The following is a 24,969-nucleotide window of genomic DNA, read 5'->3' on the forward strand; positions in this document are numbered from 1 at the left end:
TTCTTGTTCCGTGTTCGGTCATTGATACCGTGGACTTCATGAGTCGTTTCTTGTTTTGTATTGTGTTTACACTTTAACTAATTAAAGTATGTTTGTTCATCACGCTGCGCCTTGGTCTCTCCCTGACGATCGTGACAGACAGGGACTTGGCAACAGACTGATCAATTGATGTAATTGCATATTGGAGTTTTTGTGCATGAGTGGGTTTGATTAGAGTTGTGTTGGGAATCGAGTACTGACATTATTCTGTAAATTAAGGTAATTGGGTGCTTATTAAGCAAGGGGTTTGTGAGTACTGTAGTGTTGCTGGATTAGAGGTCTTTATTTTTTGGATTGCTCTGAAGTTGACTACTTTCATTTACTTTCCTGATTGGATGTGGTAAGATTGCCAATAATCAATAATTTGGTAAAATAAAATAAAATAAAATGAATAAATAAATAAATTGATGAATAAATTAATTGATTAATTAATTAATTTAGGGGAAAATTTTTTAAAAAATAGGGAGGAAACCATAAGCTATATAGTCTAAAATAATAAAATAATTTACAATAAAGGAATATAAAAGAGTTGTTACAAGGGGGAAAAAGGACATCAGGACTATGAAAGTAATTACACCTGTTGATATAGTTGAAAATAGTAATCCTCCGTACTCCTGAGTGGCGCAGTGGTCTAATGCACTGCATCGCAGTGCTAACTGTGCCACTAGAGATCCTGGTTCGAATCCAGGCTCTGTCGCAGCCGGCCGCGACCGGGAGACTCATGGGCGGTGTACAATTGGCCCAGCGTCGTCCAGGGTAGGGGAGGGAATGGCCGGCAGGGATGTAGCTCAGTTGATAGAGCATGGCGTTTGCAACGCCAGGGTTGTGGGTTTGATTCCCACGGGGGGCCAGTATAAAAAAATATATATATGTATTCACTATGTAAGTCGCTCTGGATAAGAGCGTCTGCTAAATGACTAAAAATGTAAATGTTAATGGTATTGCAAGGTTATCTGGAAAAGGGAATAAAAGTTGGCCTGACATTGAACAACCATAGCTAGTGGAAGGGACTCTTAACCCTGACGTCATCAACATAATGAAAGTGCTTCTGTCAATTCATAAGGCAGATCAAAAGAAATGGAAAAAAGGGAACATCGTAAAGAGACAAAGAGAGCTGGGTGTTCTTAAGCTGTTTGAAAATGAAGGACAAAAACTGATAAAAGATACCAGCGATAAAAGAAACAAAGGTATAGAGAAAATTGTAAAAGCAGTGAAGGTGACAGAAAAACAAATGACAGAAGTCAGTACACCTTTCTCACATACGGATTCAGCAAAAAGACCCCCACCTTATGAGAAAGAAGTAGAGTTTAAGGACGTCTATCCTCAGCTTCCAGTGATCATTCAGGAGAGTGATTATTGCATCAGAGATTAAGATGAACGAATAATAGAGAGAGGACAAGCAGAAACGACCATAAAAATTAATCCAAACTCCAAAAGTAGGAAGAAAACGAGATGTCTGGAAACTAAGGGTGGAGTGAGGTTCAGGAGGATGGAACTTGAAGATGATGATGATGATCAGAGTGATTCAGAAGAGATCATGGGTGGATATGACTCTGTGATTAGAAGGAAGTTGGCAAGAGAGGAAGGAAGAAGGATACTAGAGATTCGATCTCTGAGGAAAGTGAAGATGGAGAAAGTGATAAAGATTTGGAGATTAAAGGTGCTTTATGTTCAAGAGGATTTTATCCAACAATGACTAGCACAGAAGAAATAGAAAGAGATATAGACCGATGCGTATCATGCCTGGATAAAGCGAATAATTTAGAAGAAGTAAGAGAACTGGAACAACAACTTGAGAAGCTGAAGATACAGAAGAAAAAACTGCTGAGAAAATAATCCCAAGAATTTGAGAAGAATAATACATTGAGGCCAAGGAAAGAGGGCACAAGTAAGAAGATGATGCAAGGTGATCATTCGAGGACAAAACTTAGAATATAAGCCTTTGAAGAATACCGATATGTCAACAACAAGAAAGAACAGGACCAAGAAACTCTCAGAAAACTCAATCAAATACAACTGGGGGGAGAATAAGAAGGAGAAGAAAAGCTTTGGTTATGAAGAATCAGTGTGCACTAAATCAACAATCACTGCCACAGCTTCAACTGAACAAGGTCAAATGCAATTGTACCAGCCACAACTAGTGGTACAAGTTGTTTCATATCCATAGATAGTTTCTGGAAAGAAATAATTTCAGAGGAAGATACAGGAGCAAGTGAAGATCATCTGGAGGACAGGTGAACCCTTATAGGGGCAAGGAGCAAGGATTCTAGGGGTGCCTAGAAGATCCGAAAGGGTGGTGTCAGCTGGTAGCATCAGGACCGGAAAAAAGATCCAACAATTGAGGTGAAAATAAACAATGGACTATGGGAAGTGATGGTGGATATTGGAGCTGCTTTTATCTGTGTTCAGCCTGAAGAGGTTACACATCTCACTATGTAAAATTAACTAAATTAGGATAGGGATTTGAGGGAGTAAAACAGCTGATTCCTCTTACGGAACCAATTGAGCTCTGCTATGAAAATAAATAAAAATTACAATACTCATACTGGTATCAGAACATACACCTATTGCATTGTTGGGAAGAGATGCATTGTGTAAGTTGAACTGTACAATAAGATGTACACCAGACGGCTGTCTGGTAGAAGATTATAAAGGAGTAGGTTTTTGGGAACCATATTGGCATGAAAAGGTTGATTATATCATAGGAAGGAGGACAATCTGTCTGAAAAATAATGTTTACAGGGGGTGACTGTTATTCTTGGTTAAATTCCTACACCAAGAGGTGAATAAGATGTCATACTAGGCTAAAAGATGCTCAGTCGTTTGCCAAGTCTGTGTGTAAAGAAGTCATAAGCAGGTGGGGACTACCCGATCACATATCCTAAAATTACTGGGAAAGGAATTTGTGGATAAATCAGTGAAATGGTTTTTTAAAAAGTTAGGAGAAAAGTCAGATTAAAAAAGTTAGGAAAACTAGGGTTGAAGGAACTCTAGGACAGTCAGCTAAGCTTCAATGTTAGTAGTAAGAGAGAGAGAACAGTGGTGAAGGGAAATTTGAGTTCAGTGGGAAGATAGATATGGTAGGAGTTTAGATCTGTTAGGAGCAGTTGCATTGAGAAAGTATGCGTTGCTGAATTATAAGAGAAGATTGAGGGTGATTGCAGTATCTATATTTACAATTCCCAGCAGGAAGATCAAGGTGATTATAAGTCTATTTTTTATAATCGACAGTTTGAAAGTGAGGGATTAGAGTTGGGACTGAGAGTTAATGTAGTGACACTAGTGGTGATAGATGGAAATACAAGTAAAGAGTTCAAAGCCTTAGGGAGAATGGATGAATTAACAACAATGACATCAACACTTCAGTCTATTATAACAACAGTGAGAAGCAATTCAACTCTTTCAACATTGACAGTTATTAAAGCTATAAATGTATCACATTTGATTACAAGGGAGCCAATCGCTCCAGCACCAAATTTGTTAGGAAAAGACTGTCATTAGGGTTAGGATGGGTGGTACAGCTCATCTTCCTTGTAGATGTGAGAGAAGGAATGTGTAGAGGTGAGATTCCTCCCACATGGAGAGATAATTATGGAGAAGAAGTGTTGTTATGAAGACTAGAAGTAGAAGCTGTGCCCCTAGTCAAAGGAAGTATATTTTGTACAACGATATGAAGTGGAAGAGGGTTATGAGTGATTGCTCATTTATTTTGCGTAATGTTACATGGAAAGATCAGGGAGAATGTATGTGTACTTATCTACTGCAAGCATTAAAATTTGTTCCGGTTAAGAATTATTGGTTAAAAGGCTATTTAACTCGTAAGGTGACGCTCATGATGGAAGATTTGAGGTCTGTTGAAGCTTCCACAGTCACCAATGGAGTTCAGGAGAAGTATATTAAAGTAGCCACTCCAACAGTAAATACTACACAGAGGATATCTGTAACTTTCCCACTGGAAATAGTTAAGGGTGTTAATACATCAACTAAAGCAACTATTTTAATAGTAACTTTGAAAGAGATTAATGGTACGACGGCAATAACAAATGTAGGAAATATGACACAGACACCAACAACAACTTTTCTGAAATTAAAGGATGTAGCAAGAGTGACTCAGGAGTTTATGATACGGATGGAGAGTGCTGTCAATGGTAGTAAGGATAGTGTTGAGATAGGAGAGCAGATGGTAGTAGAGAATGATGTAGATTCTTCTGAAATAGTGCAGAATACTATCATGGAGGTACAGGATGAGTTCTTTGATTTTAATGGAAGACAAGAAGATACATCTGATCAATACAGCTCGTTAGGGAAGAGAGAAACTAAATGGAAGGCATATGGATTTGATTTTTCTGTTTGGAAATTAAAGATGGATGGGCAGGTAGGAATCTTTAGTTCAAGGAGTTAACTCATTCTGTAAGATAAGTGAGGAATCTTGAGGGTAAATGTCTGTTGAGAATTCTAGCATAAGGAAAATGGGGTTGAATCTTAGAAGATAGCTAAACTTCTATCAAGTATGTGTCAATCTCACAATTTTGGTTGCCACTGTCAGTGAAAAGTAGAGGCCCATCTTGGCTTATCGCAATATTTCTAAATTAAATTGTGGGAAACAGTTTGGATAGCAAATGGCTATTGCTGTAGAGAGAAGACAATGAAAAGACTCATCTGTCTTTTAATCATCAAAATTCAACAGTAATTGAGCGAACAACAGTGGCCAAGATGGCGAAGTAGTGCAGTCCTGTTTCTGTCGTGTGTCTGTAAATAGCCTGTAAATACCCTGTTTTTTTGTATTTTTCGTACATATTTCCCTATCAGACTTTTCATCCTTCTACAAAATATACTTTCCTGCAACCCGCCTCACTCAATGTGGAACGGATTCTATTATTGACTTACCTTTTATCTAGAATCTAGAATCTCCAGTTGAAACTAGCTAGCCAGCTAACTAGCTACTTGCTATTAGCCACAGCTAGCGGTGTTTCACCCAGATCATTGGATTTTTTCCGCGGGATTAATTTTAATCACTGGACATTGATCACCGGATATTCGGCCAGTCTGCACAGCGCGTTATCGACCCAGAACATATCAGTTTTTCTGCCGGAATCACTGATTCACTGGACCTTTAACTCCGGATTCATCGCTACCAGCTGGCTACAACAACAACAAAACGGACGCTGTGGTCTGGCTAATCATCCCGAGCTAGGCCCATCTCCCGGCTATCTACCTCTCTATCAACCGGACGGGACCACCTAGTGTTGACACGGAGCCCCGCCGATCCTACACGACTGGTCTGCCGACGAAATCGTCTGATGTGGTTACGACGTTAACCACGAAGATTCCATCCATCTGCTAGCCCTGGCCCGTTAGCACACGTTATCCGTGGCCTCTTACTCACTAAACTGAACTAGCTACTGAACTAGCTACTTGCTATTAGCCACAGCTAGCGGTGTTGCACCCAGAATATTGGATTTTTTTCCGCGGGATTAATTTTTAATCACTGGACATTGATCACCGGATATTCGGCCAGTCTGCACAGCGCGTTATCGACCCAGAACATATCAGTTTTTCCGCCGGAATCACTGAATTCACTGGACCTTTAACTCCGGATTCATCGCTACCAGCTGGCTACAACAAAACGGACGTAGCACACGCTAGCCGTGGCCTCTTACTCACTAGCGCTTCACCACCAGACCTTATGATAACTCAGCTATACAGCTGATATCTGCTGGACTGTTCCTTTTTACGGTACTACATCCTGTTTATGTTTAGCCTCAGCCCAAACATGGTTAGTTTATTGTTGTTTCGGTTATTTCTAATTGTACTACATCACTGTAGACCCCCCAGCCTAGCTAAACCTGCCTTAGTTAGCTCCTTTGTCCCTCCGCCCTTACACTCAGAGACCGACTCAATTGATGCCTCTAGAGATACTATCTCTTTCATTGTTACCCAACGCTTAGGTTTACCTCCACTTTACTCATATCCTTCCATATCCTTGTCTGTACATAATGCCCTGAATCTTTTCTATAACACCCGGAAATCTGCCCCCTTTATTCTATGTACCCAACGCACTAGAAGACCAGTTCTTAAAGCCTTTAGCCGTATCCTTATTCTAGTCCTCCTCTGTTCCTCTGGTGATGTAGAGGCTAACCCAGGGCCTGTAGCCCCCAGTATCACTCCTACTCCCCAGGAGCTATCATTTGATGACTTCTGTAATCGCAAAAGTCTTGGTTTCTTGCACATAAATATCAGAAGTCTACTTCCTAAGTTTGAGTTATTCACTGCGTTAGCACACTCTGCCAACCCTGATGTTCTAGCAGTGTCTGAATCCTGGCTCAGGAAGGCCACCAAAAATTCTGAAATTTCCATCCCCAACTATAACATTTTCCGTCTAGATAGAACTGCCAAAGGGGGTGGAGTTGCAATCTACTGTAGAGATAGCCTGCAGAGCTCTATCATACTATCCAGGTCTGTGCCCAAACAGTTTGAGCTTCTACTTCTAAAAATCCACCTTTCCAGAAATAAGTCTCTCACTGTTGCCGCTTGCTACAGACCCCCCTCAGCCCCCAGCTGTGCCCTGGACACCATATGTGAATTGATTGCCCCCCATTTATCCTCTGAGTTTGTACTGCTTGGTGACCTAAATTGGGATATGCTTAATACCCCAGCCATCCTACAATCCAAGCTAGATGCCCTCAACCTCACGCAAATTATCAACGAACCTACCAGGTACAACCCTAAATCCTTAAACATGGGTACCCTCATAGATATCATCCTGACTAACATACCATCTAAATACACCTCAGCTGTCTTCAACCAGGATCTCAGCGATCACTGCCTTATTGCCTGCGTCCGTAACGGGTCTGCGGTCAAACGACCACCCCTCATCACTGTCAAACGCTCCCTAAAACACTTTAGCGAGGAGGCCTTCCTAATTGACCTGGCCCAGGTATCCTGGATGGATATAGATCTCATTCCGTCAGTAGAGGATGCCTGGTTGTTCCTTAAAAGTAATTTCCTCTCAATCTTAAATAAACATGCCCCATTCAAAAAATACAGAACTAAGAACCGATATAGCCCCTGGTTCTCCTCAGACTTGACTGCCCTTGACCAGCACAAAAACATCCTGTGGCGTACAGCATTAGCATCAAATAGCCCCCGCGATATGCAACTTTTCAGGGAAGTTAGGAACCAATATACACAAGCAGTCAGGAAAGCAAAGGCTAACTTTTTCAAACAGAAATTTGCATCCTGTAGCACTAACTCCAAAAAGTTTTGGGACACTGTAAAGTCCATGGAGAATAAGAGCACTTCCTCCCAGCTGCCCACTGCACTGAGGCTAGGAAACACTATCACCACCGATAAATCTACAATAATCGAGAATTTCAACAAGCATTTTGCTACAGCTGGCCATGCTTTCCATCTGGCTACCACTAACCCGGCCACCAACTCTGCACCCTCTGCTGCAACTTGCCCATGCCCCCCCCGCTTCTCCTTCACACAAATTCAGACAGCTGATGTTTTGAAAGCGCTGCAAAATCTGGACCCCTACAAATCAGCTGGGCTAGACAATCTGGACCCTTTCTTTCTAAAACTAGCCGCCGAAATTGTCGCAACCCCTATTACTAGTCTGTTCAACCTCTCTTTCATAACGTCTGAGATCCCCAGAGATTGGAAAGCTGCCGCGGTCATCCCCCTCTTCAAAGGGGGTGACACTCTAGATCCAAACTGCTACAGACCTATATCCATCCTGCCCTGCCTTTCGAAAGTATTCGAAAGCCAAGTTAACAAACAGATCACCGACCATTTCGAATACCACCGTACCTTCTCCGCTATGCAATCCGGTTTCCGAGCTGGTCACGGGTGCACTTCAGCCACGCTCAATGTCCTAAACGATATTATAACCACGATTGATAATAGACAGTACTGTGCAGCCGTCTTCATCGACCTGGCCAAGGCTTTCGACTCTGTCAACCACCGCATTCTTATTGGCAGACTAAATAGCCTTGGTTTCTCAAATGACTGCCTCGCCTGGTTCACCAACTACTTCTCAGATAGAGTTCAGTGTGTCAAATCGGAGGGCCTGTTGTCTGGACCTATGGCAGTCTCTATGGGGGTGCCACAGGGTTCAATTCTTGGGCCGACACTTTTCTCTGTGTATATCAATGATGTCGCTCTTGCTGCTGGTGACTCTCAGATCCACCTCTACGCAGACGACACCATTTTGTATACATCTGGCCCTTCATTGGACACTGTGTTAACAAACCTCCAAACGAGCTTCAATGCCATACAACAATCCTTCAGTAGCCTTCAACTGCTCTTAAACACTAGTAAAACTAAATGCATGCTTTTCAATCGAACGCTGCTAGCACCCGCCCACCCGACTAGAATCACCACTCTCGACGGGTCTGACCTAGAGTATGTGGACAACTACAAATATCTAGGTGTCTGGTTAGACTGTAAACTCAACTTCCAGACTCACATAAAGAATCTCCAATCCAAAGTTAAATCTAGAATCGGCTTCCTATTTCGCAACAAAGCCTCCTTCACTCATGCTGCCAAACATGCCCTCGTAAAACTGACTATCCTACCGATCCTTGACTTCGGCGATGTCATTTACAAAATAGCCTCCAACACTCTACTCAGCAAATTGGATGTAGTCTATCACAGTGCCATCCGTTTTGTCTCCAAAGCCCCATACACTACCCACCACTGTGACCTGTACGCTCTTGTTGGCTGGTCCTCACTACATGTTCGTCGTCAAACCCACTGGCTCCAGGCCATCTATAAATCACTGCTAGGCAAATCCCCGCCTTATCTTAGCTCATTGGTCACCATAGCAGCACCCACCCGTAGTCTGCGCTCCAGCAGGTATATCTCACTGGTCATTCCCAAAGCCAACACCTCCTTTGGCCGCCATTCCTTCCAGTTCTCTGCTGCCAATGACTGGAACGAATTGCAAAAATCTCTGAAGCTGGAGACTCTTATCTCCCTCAATAACTTTAAGCATCAGTTGTCAGAGCACCTTACCGATCACTGCACCTGTACACAGCCCATCTGAAATTAGCCCACCCAACTACCTCATCCCTATATTGTTATTTATTTTGCTCTTTTGCACCCCAGTATCTCTATTTGCACATCATCTCTTGCACATCTAGCATTCCAGTGTTAATACTATTGTAATTATTCTGCACTATAGCCTATTTATTGCCTTACCTCCATAACTTGCTACATTTGCACACACTGTATATATATTTTCTGTTGTATTTCTGACTTTATGTTTTTTTTACCCCATATGTAACTCTGTGTTGTTTTTATTGCACTACTTTGCTTTATCTTGGCCAGGTCGCAGTTGTAAATGAGAACCTGTTCTCAACTGGCTTACCTGGTTAAATAAAGGTGAAATAATAAAAAAAAAAAAAAAAAATGTTTTATAAGGGATGTTGTATCAGCAACAATCATTAAGAGAGAAAATAATGTAGTTGTGGAAACATTTGTTTAGGCCTAGGTTTAAGTGTTCTTGGTTAAATGAATTACCCTATGTGAATTTGTTAGATGGGAAGGTAAATCAGTTAACAGCGCTTCATGAAGCATTGGAGGTGAAACCAGTGAGGGCTAAAAGCTGTTTTTGTTCTAATAAAACATATGATGGAAAGGGGATGTTTAGGGGAATATCAGATTGTGATGATTATATGATGACTTTGGGTAAGCAGGAACATAAGGTTAGTAATTAGAAATATAATGTAACTTTTGAGGTTTAATTTAGTAAGGGGAGAAGTTTTTGCCTGGTAATGTGACTATTGGGAATTTTAGAGATATTTGGTGGGTTTGTGGTGATAAAGCGTATATATTCTTACCCTATGGATGGACAGGATGTTGTTACATGTTGAAGTTGAAGCTTCCATATGAGGCTTTTACCATTAAAAGAAGGGAAGCTCGGGGAAAGAGATAAATCTGATTCTGAAAGAGAGAAGTTTCATAGTCTGGGAAGCCTACCATTGGAGGATAAGTCTAAGAGAGAAGTGGGGATTTTTCCATGGTATGGTGTAAAATTTGGGAAGATAACATAGATAATATAACCTATAATTTGAAGGGTTTTGCGAATGAAACGATAAGAGGGTTTAACCTTCTGTCAAGACTCAAAGGAGTATTGATAGATAGATATCAATTTTGAATATCCGATCATTTTTCAAATGTTTTTAAATATTAGTGTGATTTTAGTATTTTGTTATGAATCAAAGGGGGGAAATGGTATGTGATTCATTTTATATATCATTTTATATTTTTAGTTGATATTGATGTTTTAATTTGAATGTGTTGTTTTGCAAAAGATACTGTTTGGTCTTTTCTTTTCTTCCAGAAACATATGGGGGAATATGTAGAGGGGATTCAAATACTCAAACAAGGACAGTATGAAGGAGAATATGAATGGACTGGAGGAAGTGGAACAAGGAAGGTGTGGAAATGTTCAGATTCCATCATCGACGTTGCATTGGAAGTTGACACTGCTGAGGAGATGAAGTGTAGTGGACTACATTCCAGTGTCTGCAATGATATATAGACATATTTGCATGTGTAATACATAATTTGTGTCATATTCTTTCTGTTAAATTTTTGTAGAATGATATTTGCTGTTATTGGGTACATGTGGGGATCTCAGATGTTTATGTTTATTTCGTGGATGCTTAGGGATATTGGGTCTAGGCAGGGATAGAGAGAATCCACAGGAGGGTCCGATGGGTCGACCAGCCTGAATGTGGACATTTTTGATTGTATTTTGTTTGCTGAGGCTTTCATGTGTATTCAAATTGCATCATAGTTTCAGATGCATTGATAAAGATTTATGAATTGATCTGGAGTATTTAGGTGGTTGCCTGGGGCAGAGGGGCCGTGAGAGAATTTTACTGTCTTAATTGATTGATGGATATTTGGAAAGAAGGCTGCCAGACAGGTTTTTCGCTCTCACACTCCATAGAGATTTGTTCATATTTCATAGAAATGTATTTACACTCCATAAAGATTTGTTCATATTTCATAGAAATGTATTTACACTCCATAGAAAAATGTGTTTTTGGTTTATTGTTAAAGATACTCAATAAGAGAAATTGTTACTTGTCATAATCCTATTCTTTTTGTTTTCGAGACTTAATTTGTCTCGAAGGGGGGAATATGTAGTATCTGAGGAATTTATGACTTTGCTAATGGTTTCAAGTGGTTTTAGAGGATGTTGACTAAGCTTAAAGGCTGCATTTGGGGAGTAGTTCTATAGGGGCACCCTAAAGCTGAGGAAGTCTGTTAGGTGGCCTCCTGGGATTGGTTGGTAGGAAAAATCACCCATATTATATTACATAGGGCATAGGATATAAATACCACAGTTAAGACAAAGGAGGACAGAATAATCATATTTGAGATGGGGCGATTATTCTCCAGATATCGGCAGATATCTGTAAATTGATGCTGGAATACTCTGATATAATAAACCTTTATAATCAAAGTACAGCGTCAGCGGATTTCCTTGTTCTCACAGCATAATTAGCAACGTTTTCTCGACACAACAGTACTAAGTAGGTTTTTTTGGGGTATCTGTACTTTACTTTACTATTTCGATTTTTTACAACTTTTACATTTACAGTACCAGTCAAAAGTTTGGACACACCTACCCTTTCAAGGGTTTTTCTTTACTTTTACTATTTTCTGCCAAGAGTGTGCAAAGCTGTCATCAAGGCAAATTGTGGCTATTTGAAGAATCTCAAATATAAAATACATTTTGATTTGTTTAACACTTTTTTGGTTACCACATTATTCCATATGTGTTATTTCATAGTTTTGATATCTTCACTATTATTCTACAGTGTAGAAAATAGTCAAAATAAAGAAAAACCCTGGAATGAGTAGGTGTGTCCAAACTTTTGACTGGTACTGTACATATGACGTGGAAGAAGGCTAGAGCTAGTCTTAGAGAGAAGACTAGAGCGAGGGCAAGTAACAGTTCCATGCCCTGCTGACAGCTGTCTGTAGGCATTTATAAGAGAATTATCTACGTGGTCTGCAGCCACTGATAATAGCACGAGATTCTATTCTATATGTATAGTGAAGATTCATATGGTCCATAGCAAGTAACGACTATTTGATGTGGTGGCTATTTGAAGAATCTCAAATATAAAATACATTTTGATTTGTTTAACACTTTTTTGGTTACTACATTATTCCATATGTGTTATTTCATAGTTTTGACATCTTCACTATTATTCTACAATGTAAAAATTAAATAAAGAAAAACCTTTGAATGAGTAGGAGATCCAAACTTTTTACTGGTAGTGTACTTCACTACATTCCTGAAGAAAATAATGTACTTTTTACTCCATACATTTCCCCTGACACCCAAAAGTACTCGTTACATTTTGAATGCTTAGCAGGACAGGACAATTGTCTAATTCACACACTTATCAAGAGAACATCCCCTCTCATCCCAACTGCCTCTGATCTGGAGGACTCACTAAATACATGATGTCTGTGTGTTGGAGTGTGCCCCTGGCTATACATAAACAAATTTAAAAAACAAGAAAATGGTGCCGTCTGGTTTGCTTAATATACGGAATTTGAAACTATTTCACTTTTACTTTTACTTTTAATACTTAAGTATATTTTTTTCAATTACAGTGACTTTTGATACTTAAGTATATTTAAAACCAAATACTTTTAGACTTTTACTCAAGTAAAACTTTACTTGAGTCATTTTCTATTAAGGTATCTTTACTTTTACTCAAGTATGACAATTGGGTACTTTTTCCACCACTGGGTATGCTTGTAATCATTAAGGACTGGGGAGTTTTTCAAGATAAAAAAGAAACTGAATGGAGCTAAGCACAGGCAAAATCCTAGAGGAAAACCTGGTTCAGTCTGCTTTCCATCAGACACTGGGAGATGAATTCATCCTTCAGCAGGACAGTAACCTAAAACACAAGGCCAAATCTACATTGGAGTTGTTTACCAAGAAGACAGTGAATGTTCCTGACTGGCCGAGTTACAGTTTTCTACTTGAAAATCTATGGCAATACTTGAAAATGGTTGTCTATCAATGATCAACAACCAATGTGACAGAGCTAGAAGAATATTGAAAAGAATAATGTGCAAATGTTGCACAATCCAGGTGTGGAAAGCTCTTCGTGGCTTACCCAGAAAGACTCACAGCTGTAATTGCTGGCAAAGGTGCTTCTACAAAGTATTGACTCAGGGCTATGAATAGTTATGTAAATGAGATATTTATGTGTTTCATTTTCAATCAATTTGCAAAAATGTCTGAAAACATGTTTTCACTTCATCATTATGGGGTTTTGTGTGTAGATGGGTGAGATAACATTTTTAATTGCATCAATTGTGAATTCAGGCTGTAACACAACAAAATGTGGAATAAGTCAAGGTATATGAATACTTTCTGAAGGCACTGTATATTGGAGCCATTAATGCAAGTGAGTAAGTTCCCTGCAAGATGTTGATACAGTAACTAAGATACAGTAATACAGTAATTTACACTGATACAGATACTGAAGTATTTTCAAACTGATCATCATTTTGATGACAAGGATGCAATTTGATGGCAAACGTTTCACGTTTCCTTTACTGTATTATGCAGATTTTTAGATGTTTTAAAAAAGAAATACTGACATTTCTTTATGGTACCAGAAACTATTCTACTTACGTTTCACAAAAACTTAGATTAATTTGGAAAACCATGGAGTTTTGAAAAAAGGAAACCAAAGAATGAGATATTTGCAATACATTTCTTTATTTAATGACAGCTTCCCACCACGATACAACCAGATCCACTCTTTAGTTGCTGGTCATCACCTGAAAAATAGAAAAATAAAAAAGAGACAAAGATTTACTTCATATGCCACAATGCAATAGGGAGTATACTTGCATACACTCCAAGGTGATAATTAAATATTACAAGTGTTTTTTTTCCATGGATAGGCTGTTCCAATATTCACACCAGCATACCACTTAAAATGCATACCCAATACATTGCTTCATTATAAATGTATATCTAGCTAGGTTTGGACACCACTTAAAATGCACAATACATTGCTTCAATCTGAGCAGTATGTAGCATTGATATTTTAGGGAATAAGTGTGGAAGTGTGGTGGGAAGGGATAGAGTGTTGAAGTGTTGGGTGTGCACTCACGTTGTTGATCCAGGAAATGTAGGCACTGACGCGGGTGAAGACGGAGGGCTTCTTGGGGTAGTTGCAGCCCATGCTGGAGCCGAAGCTCACCACACCGTGAACGTCCCAGGATCCATCAGAGTTCTGGCAGTTCAGGGGGCCACCGGAGTCTCCCTGCAGGGCAACAGAGTAACACATAACAGTGGTAAGCTCAGGACACTAGAGATTATATTCCAAAACAATTCCTTTCACAAAATAAAGTATCATTCTTTTTCCTCAAGTGGCATTTCTTAGCTCTAGCTCTGTTCATCACTCCACGATAGTGAAATGACAAAACATCAACAAGCTGTAGTAGCATGACTCACGTTGCAGCTAGCAAGGTCTCCATTACCACCAGCGCAGACCATGCTGCTTGTAACAAGGCTGCCCCACCAGTCGGGCTTGGTGCAGTTGGCATGGCTGACCACGGGCAGGAGGGCCTGCTGCAGTATGTCAGCGATGGGGCCTCCGGCTGAAGAGATTAACAAATTCAACAATCCGATTAGTGCCTCTATTGATTCTCATGAAATGTCAATAGTATCTTGAAGGATATGTTGGATGCTCAACGCTCTTTTACAAATACTAACTATATTCAAAATAACTACCATAATAATTAGCAATTGGTTCATCATCCTTACATTTGTTTTTATAAAGTTATTAGTAGTACGTCTGGGTTTGTGGACATTCATATACTTGCAAATGAGGATGAAAATAGGAAATAATATACATTGATATGAGAGAAAAGTGCAAGGGAAACTGATTCATGGTCAACATGACCTACTCCAGAGGCGTCCCCAGCCAGTGACGTAGCAGGGAGCATTGTGGGGCAGGACTGTGCCGGAGTCGGGCAGACAGGCAGCCATAATAGAGTCAGAGAAGGTGACAGGGCTCTGAAGCTTGATCAGGGCAATGTCGTTACTGCAGAAGACATGATGAGCCACCATATTACAGATTAGTACACAGTCATTAATCAATCACATTTATTTATAAAGCCCTTTTTACATCAGCAGATGTCACAAAGGTCAGGAAATGTTACTAATCTCATTCACTGAGGAAAAGGCAGCACTAATTTACTATCTCCAATTTCCAGTTAGAACATATCTAGGGAAATGTTTAATTATATCTGTACAATTGCATCCATCTGTATAAGAAACTTTGGACAACGCATAGCTATGAGAATTGATCATTCATACATAAATTATCTAACAGAAATAGTTAGAACATATTAGTATTTGAATGTAAACAGACATGGGGCCTACAAGGATCAATATTATTTGGGGTGGAAAAAAGTGAAAACCCCACCGGATTCTGTAGGAATCCCAGTTCTCATGGACGATGATCTTGGCGGGAGTAAGAGCCATGGAGCCCTCCTCGTTGTTGCTCTTCAGGTTGTGCTTGCCAAGGTACACCCTGTAGGTGTTGCGGCTGCTGTAAGGCCACAAGAGAACCCACACACAAAGGGTCAGGTCATAATGTTAAAAGTCCATAGATGATACAGTAAGTGAAGCAGTGGCGGCTGGTGCCTTAAAAAGTTGAGGAAGATGATGGAGGAATTTCATAAAATAAAAAGTTAATGGGATGACAATCTTGGACCCATTTGTTATACCTGATGCAGTGAGCAGCGGTCATGACCCACTGGCTGGAGATCAGAGTGGCGCCACAGGTGTGGTGGAAGTTGTCACCAGATTTGTACTGAAGAGACACCTGGAGAGAACAAAGAAACAAACATCAATGTATTTAAATTCAACACAATTCAAATAAGATTTAGTAAAGTGAATTTGAAGACAAATACTACTTTACTACTCCTTTAGGATGTCCAGGGCTTGTTAATAGAGAAGGAGTGATAATAAATGTAAAAATGTAAAGTGGAACCTACCTGCCAGGGCCAGCTGTTCTCACGGACATCATCTCCTCCGACCACCCTGGTGATGATAGGGGGGAAGGTGGGCAGCCCACATCCGTAGGCTGAGAAATAACGAGAAACACACTATACAATTACACTTTTGTATCCCTGACTTACTCATACATCATATTGTATGTCTGTTTATTTTGAAATAGTACATTTCTGCCAAAATGTGAACTTGTCTCTTCTGTATTTCATGTACACGATAACTGATATATTTCAACTTAAATCTGAGAGAATTTCTAAACGAAAACAAATAGGTGGTAATTTAAGATGGAATACAAAGTGGTATTATGTGTTCCCTAAAAGTAAGATAAGGTGAGGGAACAACATATTGTCAAATGTACAGCAAAATCTAAAATCTGGTCAGGATAGCTTACCACCAGCAACAAACAAAGCCAAGATCACGAACTTCATGACGACTGTTTCAGTGAATGTCAGCTCAACTTGCTCCCTTATATAGCTGAAGAGTAGTAGAAAAAACTGTCAGGGACATGTTGCACAACAACGTGTCTAAAACCAGCCAGGAAAACCTGGAAGAAAATCGACCTTGCAGTTAAACATCCAAAAACACATTATCTTCTCAACTGTGTTACCCAGGTTCTGTGAAATTCACAGTGTTGGAAAAGCTACTCTGAAAATATAGTTTACCAAGCTACCAATTACTTCACACTGGAAGAAGTTAAGCTACACTAAAGCTATCCTTAAGAAAAATATAGTTTACTTATTTAAAGTTACTTAGAAAAAAAAGAGTTCACTACTTCCAAACTACTTTATGAAAAAATATTAAATATAAATCTGAAATGTCATAGACTACAAATTGCAAGAACAGATCAATCTGTAGTCAGATGTTAACATAATGTGTGATTTAGCCTATTAAACACAAAAAGTGAGAATTAGGCAGACAAAAAGTGTTTGAAGTGAGATTTAGGACCTTATTCATTTAGTCAGGTCACCATGCAATGGCATATTAAAATGTATGAAACATTGTACTTTAAACGTGCAATTTGGGGAAACACATCAGATATTTACAGTATCTTCTTAAATTATTAGAAAACACATGTACATATACAATCAATATTTTCTATAAAAGTTTAATGTGGTTTTTCAGTGAAGTTCAAAGTTATGGACATCTCAGTGTTCTGAACGACCTCCATTCCTGACATGTTTGTACCTCTGAGGTCCTCCTACTGTATACAGTGGGGGAAAAAAGTATTTAGTCAGCCACCAATCGTGCAAGTTCTCCCACTTAAAAAGATGAGAGAGGCCTGTAATTTTCATCATAGGTACACGTCAACTATGACAGACAAAATGAGGGAAAAAAAATCCAGAAAATCACATTGTAGGATTTTTTATGAATTTATTTGCAAATTATGGTGGAAAATAAGTATTTGGTCAATAACAAACGTTTCTCAATACTTTGTTATATAGCCTTTCTTGGCAATGACACAGGTCAAACATTTTCTGTAAGTCTTCACAAGGTTTTCACACACTGTTGCTGGTATTTTGGCCCATTCCTCCATGCAGATCTCCTCTAGAGCAGTGATGTTTTGGGGCTGTCGCTGGGCAACACAGACTTTCAACTCCCTCCAAAGATTTTCTATGGGGTTGAGATCTGGAGACTGGCTAGGCCACTCCAGGACCTTGAAATGCTTCTTACGAAGCCACTCCTTCGTTGCCCGGGCGGTGTGTTTGGGATCATTGTCATGCTGAAAGACCCAGCCACGTTTCATCTTCAATGCCCTTGCTGATGGAAGGAGGTTTTCACTCAAAATCTCACGATACATGGCCCCATTCATTCTTTCCTATACACGGATCAGTCATCCTGGTCCCTTTGCAGAAAAACCCCAAAGCCCCAAAGCATGATGTTTCCACCCCCATGCTTCACAGTAGGTATGGTGTTCTTTGGATGCAACTCAGCATTCTTTGTCCTCCAAACACGACGAGTTGAGTTTTTACCAAAAAGTTCTATTTTGGTTTCATCTGACATTCTCCCAATCCTCTTCTGGATCATCCAAATGCACTCTAGCAAACTTCAGACGGGCCTGGACATGTACTGGCTTAAGCATGGGGACACGTCTGGCACTGCAGGATTTGAGTCCCTGGCGGCGTAGTGTGTTACTGATGGTAGGCTTTGTTACTTTGGTCCCAGCTCTCTGCAGGTCATTCACTAGGTCCCCCCGTGTGGTTCTGGGATTTTTGCTCACCGTTCTTGTGATCATTTTGACCCCACGGGGTGAGATCTTGCGTGGAGCCCCAGATCGATGGAGATTATCAGTGGTCTTGTATGTCTTCCATTTCCTAATAATTGCTCCCACAGTTGATTTCTTCAAACCAAGCTGCTTACCTATTGCAGATTCAGTCTTCCCAGCCTGGTGCAGGTCTACAATTTTGTTTCTGGTGTCCTTTGACAGCTCTTTGGTCTTGGCCATAGTGGAGTTTGGAGTGTGACTGTTTGAGGTTGTGGACAGGTGTCTTTTATACTGATAACAAGTTCAAACAGGTGCCATTAATACAGGTAACGAGTGGAGGACAGAGGAGCCTCTTAAAAGAAGTTGTTACAGGTCTGTGAGAGCCAGAAATCTTGCTTGTTTTTAGGTGACCAAATACTTATTTTCCACCATAATTTGCAAATAAATTCATTAAAAATCCTACAATGTGATTTTCTGGATTTTTTTCTCAATTTGTCTGTCATAGTTGACGTGTACATATGATGAAAATTACAGGCCTCTCTCATCTTTTTAAGTGGGAGAACTTGCACAATTGGTGGCTGACTAAATACTTTTTTCCCCCACTGTATGATCATGGAAAATGATGGCACAAATTCCATTGGATATTAACCAACATTGTTTTAATTATCATTAATAATGAATAATTATTAATGACATGTACATTTCATTAGGGTGGGCCCCATTCAACTATTTATCGGTTATCTAAGATAAGAATGTCTAGCATTATAAACTCATTAGTATCATATGCCTGTGTTCTGAAAAAACTATAAGGCAAAGCCAAAAAAAGTGATACTAGTCTAGAGATATAATGCAATAATATATATGCCATTCAGCAGACACATTTATCCAAAGCAACTTACAACAGTGAGTGCAAAAATATTCGTATTAGTGGCCCCAGCATGCATTGCTAGCACCATGAGATAAAGTGGAGTTGAACTTGTTTGTTGATCTGGGTTTGTTATATGACCCAGGGTGACCATGGTGGCCCCCTGAACCGTCAGACTGCCGATGGGGCCTGGGAGATCCACAGTGTGCTGAGCTTTGTCGATTTAGGTGATCACTGCAGCTACAACCGCAAGAGGCCCAAGTCAGTGCCTACATTGACTGGATCAACACTGTAAGTGCATTTAGCTCTGTTCACACTGGAGCACTGTTACTAAAACTATGGCCGAATGCTACCTCATGTTCACCATGATTTAGAGATGAAAATCACATGAATCACGCTGAGGGGAAGCATTATGTTTTTCTCTGTCATTTTTTTCCACAGATCATGGCCAACAACTAATGCAACACATTTACCTTCCCACAGTTGTGTCAAGTTGGCTGGATGACCTTTGGGTGGTGGACCATTCTTGATACACACGGGAAACTGTTGAGTGTGAAAAACCCAGCAGCATTGCAGTTCTTGACACACTCAAACCGGTGTGCCTGGCACCTACTACCATACCCCGTTCAAAGGCACTTAAATATTTTGTCTTGCCCATTCACCCTCTGAATGGCACACATACACAATCCATGTCTCAATTGTCTCAAGGCTTAAAAATCCTTCTTTAACCCGTCTTCTCCCCTTCATCTACACTGATTGAAGTGGATTTCACAAGTGACATCAATAAGGGATCATAGCTTTCACCTGGATTCACCTGGTCAGTCTATGTCATGGAAAGAGCAGGTGTTCCTAATGTTTTGTACACTCAATGTATAATGTACAGCCATTTTATTATTATTAGATACTTGGACATGTTTTGGTGAATTAAGTAGTGATGGGCGAAATCTAGTCTAGTCTAGTTTCATTAGAACGTGTTGAACCGTTTCACATGGCATTCTTGGTTGAACCTTTTGTTCTATTATTTACTGTAAGACAAAGGACACTATTTTAGTGGATAATCCAGTCTCCAACCACCCTCCAATTCTTACATGCCCATGAATGTAGTTTTAAAGCAAAAGGCTTTGCTAAACATTGGTTCAACACACATTCTATTACCCCACAGATAAGTATTTGGCCTTTGTGGCTTTTAAGTGACATCAATAAGGGATCATAGCTTTCACCTGGATTCACTCAGTGTATAGCTGGAGAATGGTATAGAAAAACTATTGGGACATTTGCATAACAACCTGTCTGGAAGCAGTTAGGAAAACTTTTTTTTTTTTAAATCAACCTTGCAGATAACCTTCTTCTCAACGGTGTTCCCCAGGTTCTGTGAAATTCACAGCTGTCATGGAAAAACTAATGTTGCCCAAGTTGACTCCTAAGGAACAGTTGTCTGTTAAAACAAATTGAGTCAAACAAATATTAACCAACATTATTAATTAGTATCATTAACTATATCTTTGTGTCTTGAACATTAAAAGAGTGGACAAAGAGAGGCAATACATATGAACACCGTCAGGAGCAGTGCTTTAGAATCTGCATCTGAAACTAAAATGTCAAGAGAAATGTGTATAAAAGGCTACTGGTCATTGGAAAGGGCTATCAGATGTTTTGGACCATAACATAGCTTCTCAATCAAGTATCAACTTTTTAAAGGCGTAGTCCAGGAATAAAATAAACAACATCCTTACACTAGCATACAATACAATTTGATTACATATTACCGTCACACTAAAATACAATATATTATTTTGATTGTGCGGTACCGTACTTACTTTATTTTATCTAGGTAATCATGCATTGGTAATCTACAATGCATGAAACATGCTTCTTTGAGAAGCTGTGAGAAAAGCTTGTCACTACACATATGTTCAATCCAAATATGTTTGTGTTAATATTACACTTCAAGGGGAGTGGAAAAAAGGGGGGTGGGCAATTTTATCAGTGAGGCTGGGCTAGCTGTCCTTAGCTTCACCCCCAGTTTGGTTTTCAGAGTGGGCTGGCTGATGGAACATTTCCCAGAATCTGTTTAATTTTTGTCTTACCTGTACCTCATATACAGTAGCCTACAGTATAAAGCATCCCTGGTGTGAACACACATTTTGAAGATACAAACATGATGAAATTTGTGGTCCTTGCTTGTCTGATTGCTGCTGGTAAGGATTATACTTAAGTGTTTTACTAATAAGAACAGAACACCATACAGTATCCTATTTCTCTTCCATCTTCAGTTAGAATATTGTCAGAATGCTAAATTGCTAAACCTATTGAAAGGCTTGTATAAAGTGACATTGCAAGTGAAATACATAAATGTGGATAGTGTATTCATTAAAAAAATAGTATTCATTTCTAACATAATCAAAATGACTGAAGTTCAAAATGTGACTCAACAGTGTATTGATACTATAGTAGTGCATGCTAGAGAACACCAGTAGACTGAGGTTATATATGAGAGTTTTGAGTGTGTTTGTGCCCTACAGTCTACGGGTGTGGCATGCCCACCTTCCCTCCTGTGGTGACACGAGTGGTGGGAGGGGAGGACGTCAGGCCCAACAGCTGGCCCTGGCAGGTACTTTACGTTAACTCAATGCAGAACATACATAGTGACTGTGATAAAGCTATCCAGTCCTCTCAGATCTGCATAAAGTACATAGGGGGAAGAGGCTAGGCATTGATTTGGAATTGGGCAGATTTAAACAATCATAACAGCAATGTATCAATACTAATCATAACTTGTCAGTCATCAACAATTGCTATCAAACATGTTCACAACCATGTTATATCTTCTGCAATCACTGATTCTGAATTCTCATTCTTATATCAGTGAGATAGAGATTTTACCACAATGAAACCTTAAAGTGTAGGGGGCTTCAAAATGGAGAAATACTAACTATTCTCTACTTTCCTTTGTGTTTAAGATCTCTCTCCAGTATGACAAGGATGGCGAGTGGAGACACACTTGTGGTGGAACTCTGATCTCCAGCGAGTGGGTCCTCACTGCTGCTCACTGCATCAGGTAAGAGAGAGGACAGTAGAATAATAATGTTCAAGAGAGGGGGCACTTGGTGGCAGTCATGATGAGCAGGAAATATAAAATGGGCCACAGTTATGTAATTCAACCTACAATAATAATGTAGTGCTTCAATTGAATATATATTTTTAGTATTTTCAACTGATATCAAGAGCATGCTAGAGAATCTAAGTTTGACAGATGATTTGAAGTTTGGTGAATTGGATATCCAGTGTCACTCCCTCTTACTGTGTTCTGTATCTGTTCTCCTCCGTTATCCTTGAGCAGTAGCAGGACCTACAGAGTGAACCTGGGAAAGCACAACCTGGCTGAGACTGAGGAGGGTTCTCTGGCTGTTGGTGTTGCCAAGATCGTCGTCCACGAGAAATGGAACCCCCTCTTCATCCGGTAAAACCAATGCTAACTTTGCTTTACAGTGGTACAGATTAACTAGACACACGGATGGTAAACAAGAGTAACACAGGAAAGATTGTAGTCTATGACTGAATAGAAAGTTCATTATTTTGGAATGCTTTCTTATGTAGGACTGTAGACTGTAGGGATTACATTTCACAATTTTGATTTGTAATACAGTGTAAAAACGTACACTACAACCTTAATAACTGATTTCACTTTTCAGTTAGCATACTTATGCTAACTGCTAATCAGAAGTCAACATACATCATGTTGATTGTTCTGTGTGTTTTCTGCAGTAATGACATTGCCCTGATCAAACTGGAAACTCCCGTCACCTTCACTGACTCCATCATGGCTGCATGTCTTCCCGAGGCTGGCTTCCTCCTGCCCCACAACGAGTCCTGCTATGTCACCGGTTGGGGACGCACCGTCAGTGAGTGACTGCACCTCTTGCACCATCCTCTCATCATGCAAATTCAAATGTGAACTTCAAACTAAGTGTTTGATGGAGATAGACATTGGGTTGTAAAACTGCAGCTAGTCATAAATGTTTAAACACCATTTCCTAAATCTGGGTGACGAGTGCTCTAAGTCTCTACTTAAAGAGTAGGACTTTAAAGAGAATATCTTTACCTGAGGTAACACGTTGTGTCGTGTTTTTCTTTCCTTAACAGCCGGAGGTGCCATCCCTGACATTCTGCAGCAGGCCCTCTTGCCCGTCGTTGACCACGCCACCTGCTCCCAGAATGACTGGTGGGGCTTCCAGGTGAAGGACACCATGGTGTGTGCTGGAGGAGATGGCATTGTGTCCGGATGCAACGTAAGTTCCATAGAGCACATTTGCAACAGTGCCCCATAACTATGTGATTATGGAAGGCACAAGCACATCATTGCAAAAAACACAATAATGAGTGTTCAAAAGTGATCAAAGTGACACTGGGTCATCCAACATGAAGAGAGGGCAACAAATGGCCCTAGGGCCGCAAGTTTTAGACCCCTAGTCTAGCGGAAGATAGTGCTGTACTGAACTTGTTTGAATTTCTGGTTTTGTCCTTTGACACAGGGTGACTCTGGTGGCCCCCTGAACTGCCAGAATGCTGATGGAGCCTGGGAGGTCCATGGTATTGTGAGCTTTGGCTCTGGGCTGAGTTGCAACTTCCCCAAGAAGCCTACTGTCTTCACCCAAGTCAGCTCCTACATGGACTGGATCAACACTGTAAGTGCATTCAGCTACACATTGGAACACTTTGCCTAGAGCTGTTATTCCACAACCAAACTTTTAGTCGACAACCAAATTTGAATCCACAATGATTTAGATGTAAAAGGTGCCATGGTAAAAATGTGTCTGCAAAACTTTCACAGAGCGAAAGAGAATTTGACAATTTTGTTGATATTTCGAGTCAAGCTGCATGATGTAACAATTAAGAGACTTTTAATCTTTGTTTACAGTATCTACAGTATAACTAGAGATGTTGGACAGTACACATGAATCAGGATGAGGGCACATCTAATGTTTTTCCTTCTCATATTTTCCACAGGCCATGATGAGCAACTAAGGCAACAGAGCTACTTGTTGGGAATCCACTATCACCATGTGGAAGTTCTGCTCGTAAATAAAACATAAAATAAGAATCGTGCTGTTGCTTGATTTAGTGAACAATGCTCATATGTCATACATTGGGAAGTTACAAAATAATAAGTACTACTACACTTGATACTGAGCCACAATTTTAAAGAAGTAACCTGAATCACACACTCAAACATGAACACATTTTTGATCAGCTGATGCAGATTTTTACCAATGAGCAATAATGGCTAAGAAACATCTTGATACAATAGAAGGTAAGCTATTTTCTCTCAAAGGAATGATTGTTATCGTCCTGTTGCCTATGACAAGAGACCATAACAGGGGGAGGAGCCATATCTGCCTGTATGAATAACTGAGCAACAAGTTAGTATAAGGCTGTGTATACAAGAAGAAAAGTTAACAAATCCTGTGATCCATAGTTTATTTTATAGTTTTCATTTATAGTCATCTTTAGGTTGCCTTGTGTGCTGTTTTTTAAAACACGTAAAGGATTGTGAGAGATTCTGCTTTGAGTAGCAATGGGAAAGTTCTGTCACCGAAAATGTGTTGTGTCCCTAGCCCCTTACATATGTGGTTTCCCGAATTGGCTGGTTGAGTTTCCCAGTACTGGTTAACTTTGGGTGACACACCAAACATACAGTACAGTATAAATACAGCCTTGATGTGAATACAAGGGGTGAAGATACAGGCATGATAGTGCTAAGGATTGTTTTACATTTCT

At 39.9% G+C, this 24,969-nt stretch overlaps 2 protein-coding genes across 2 annotated transcripts; one reads left to right on the top strand and one right to left on the bottom strand.

Annotated features, from left to right (window-relative positions):
* Positions 1–13,794: 13,794 nt before the first annotated feature.
* ela2 (elastase 2) lies at positions 13,795–16,569 on the bottom strand. Its single transcript, XM_084184766.1, has 8 exons — positions 16,515–16,569; positions 16,108–16,196; positions 15,838–15,935; positions 15,534–15,659; positions 15,013–15,149; positions 14,558–14,703; positions 14,214–14,366; positions 13,795–13,875 (listed from the first exon to the last, which is right to left on the bottom strand). The coding sequence occupies exons 1-8, from the start codon at positions 16,549–16,551 to the stop codon at positions 13,858–13,860; spliced, it is 804 nt and encodes a 267-aa protein (XP_084040892.1). The 5' UTR covers positions 16,552–16,569; the 3' UTR covers positions 13,795–13,857.
* A 4,733-nt stretch (positions 16,570–21,302) lies between these two features.
* On the top strand, positions 21,303–24,286 carry LOC311147922 (chymotrypsin-like elastase family member 2A). The gene is made up of 8 exons (XM_084184767.1): positions 21,303–21,389; positions 21,714–21,802; positions 22,152–22,249; positions 22,532–22,651; positions 22,957–23,093; positions 23,335–23,480; positions 23,724–23,876; positions 24,199–24,286. Exons 1-8 carry the CDS (start codon positions 21,350–21,352, stop codon positions 24,214–24,216), a joined length of 801 nt encoding a protein of 266 aa, XP_084040893.1. The 5' UTR covers positions 21,303–21,349; the 3' UTR covers positions 24,217–24,286.
* Positions 24,287–24,969: the final 683 nt, after the last annotated feature.

The sequence above is a fragment of the Coregonus lavaretus genome (genome assembly GCF_964263955.1).
Source record: "Coregonus lavaretus genome assembly, chromosome: 20".
NCBI lineage: Eukaryota > Metazoa > Chordata > Actinopteri > Salmoniformes > Salmonidae > Coregonus > Coregonus lavaretus.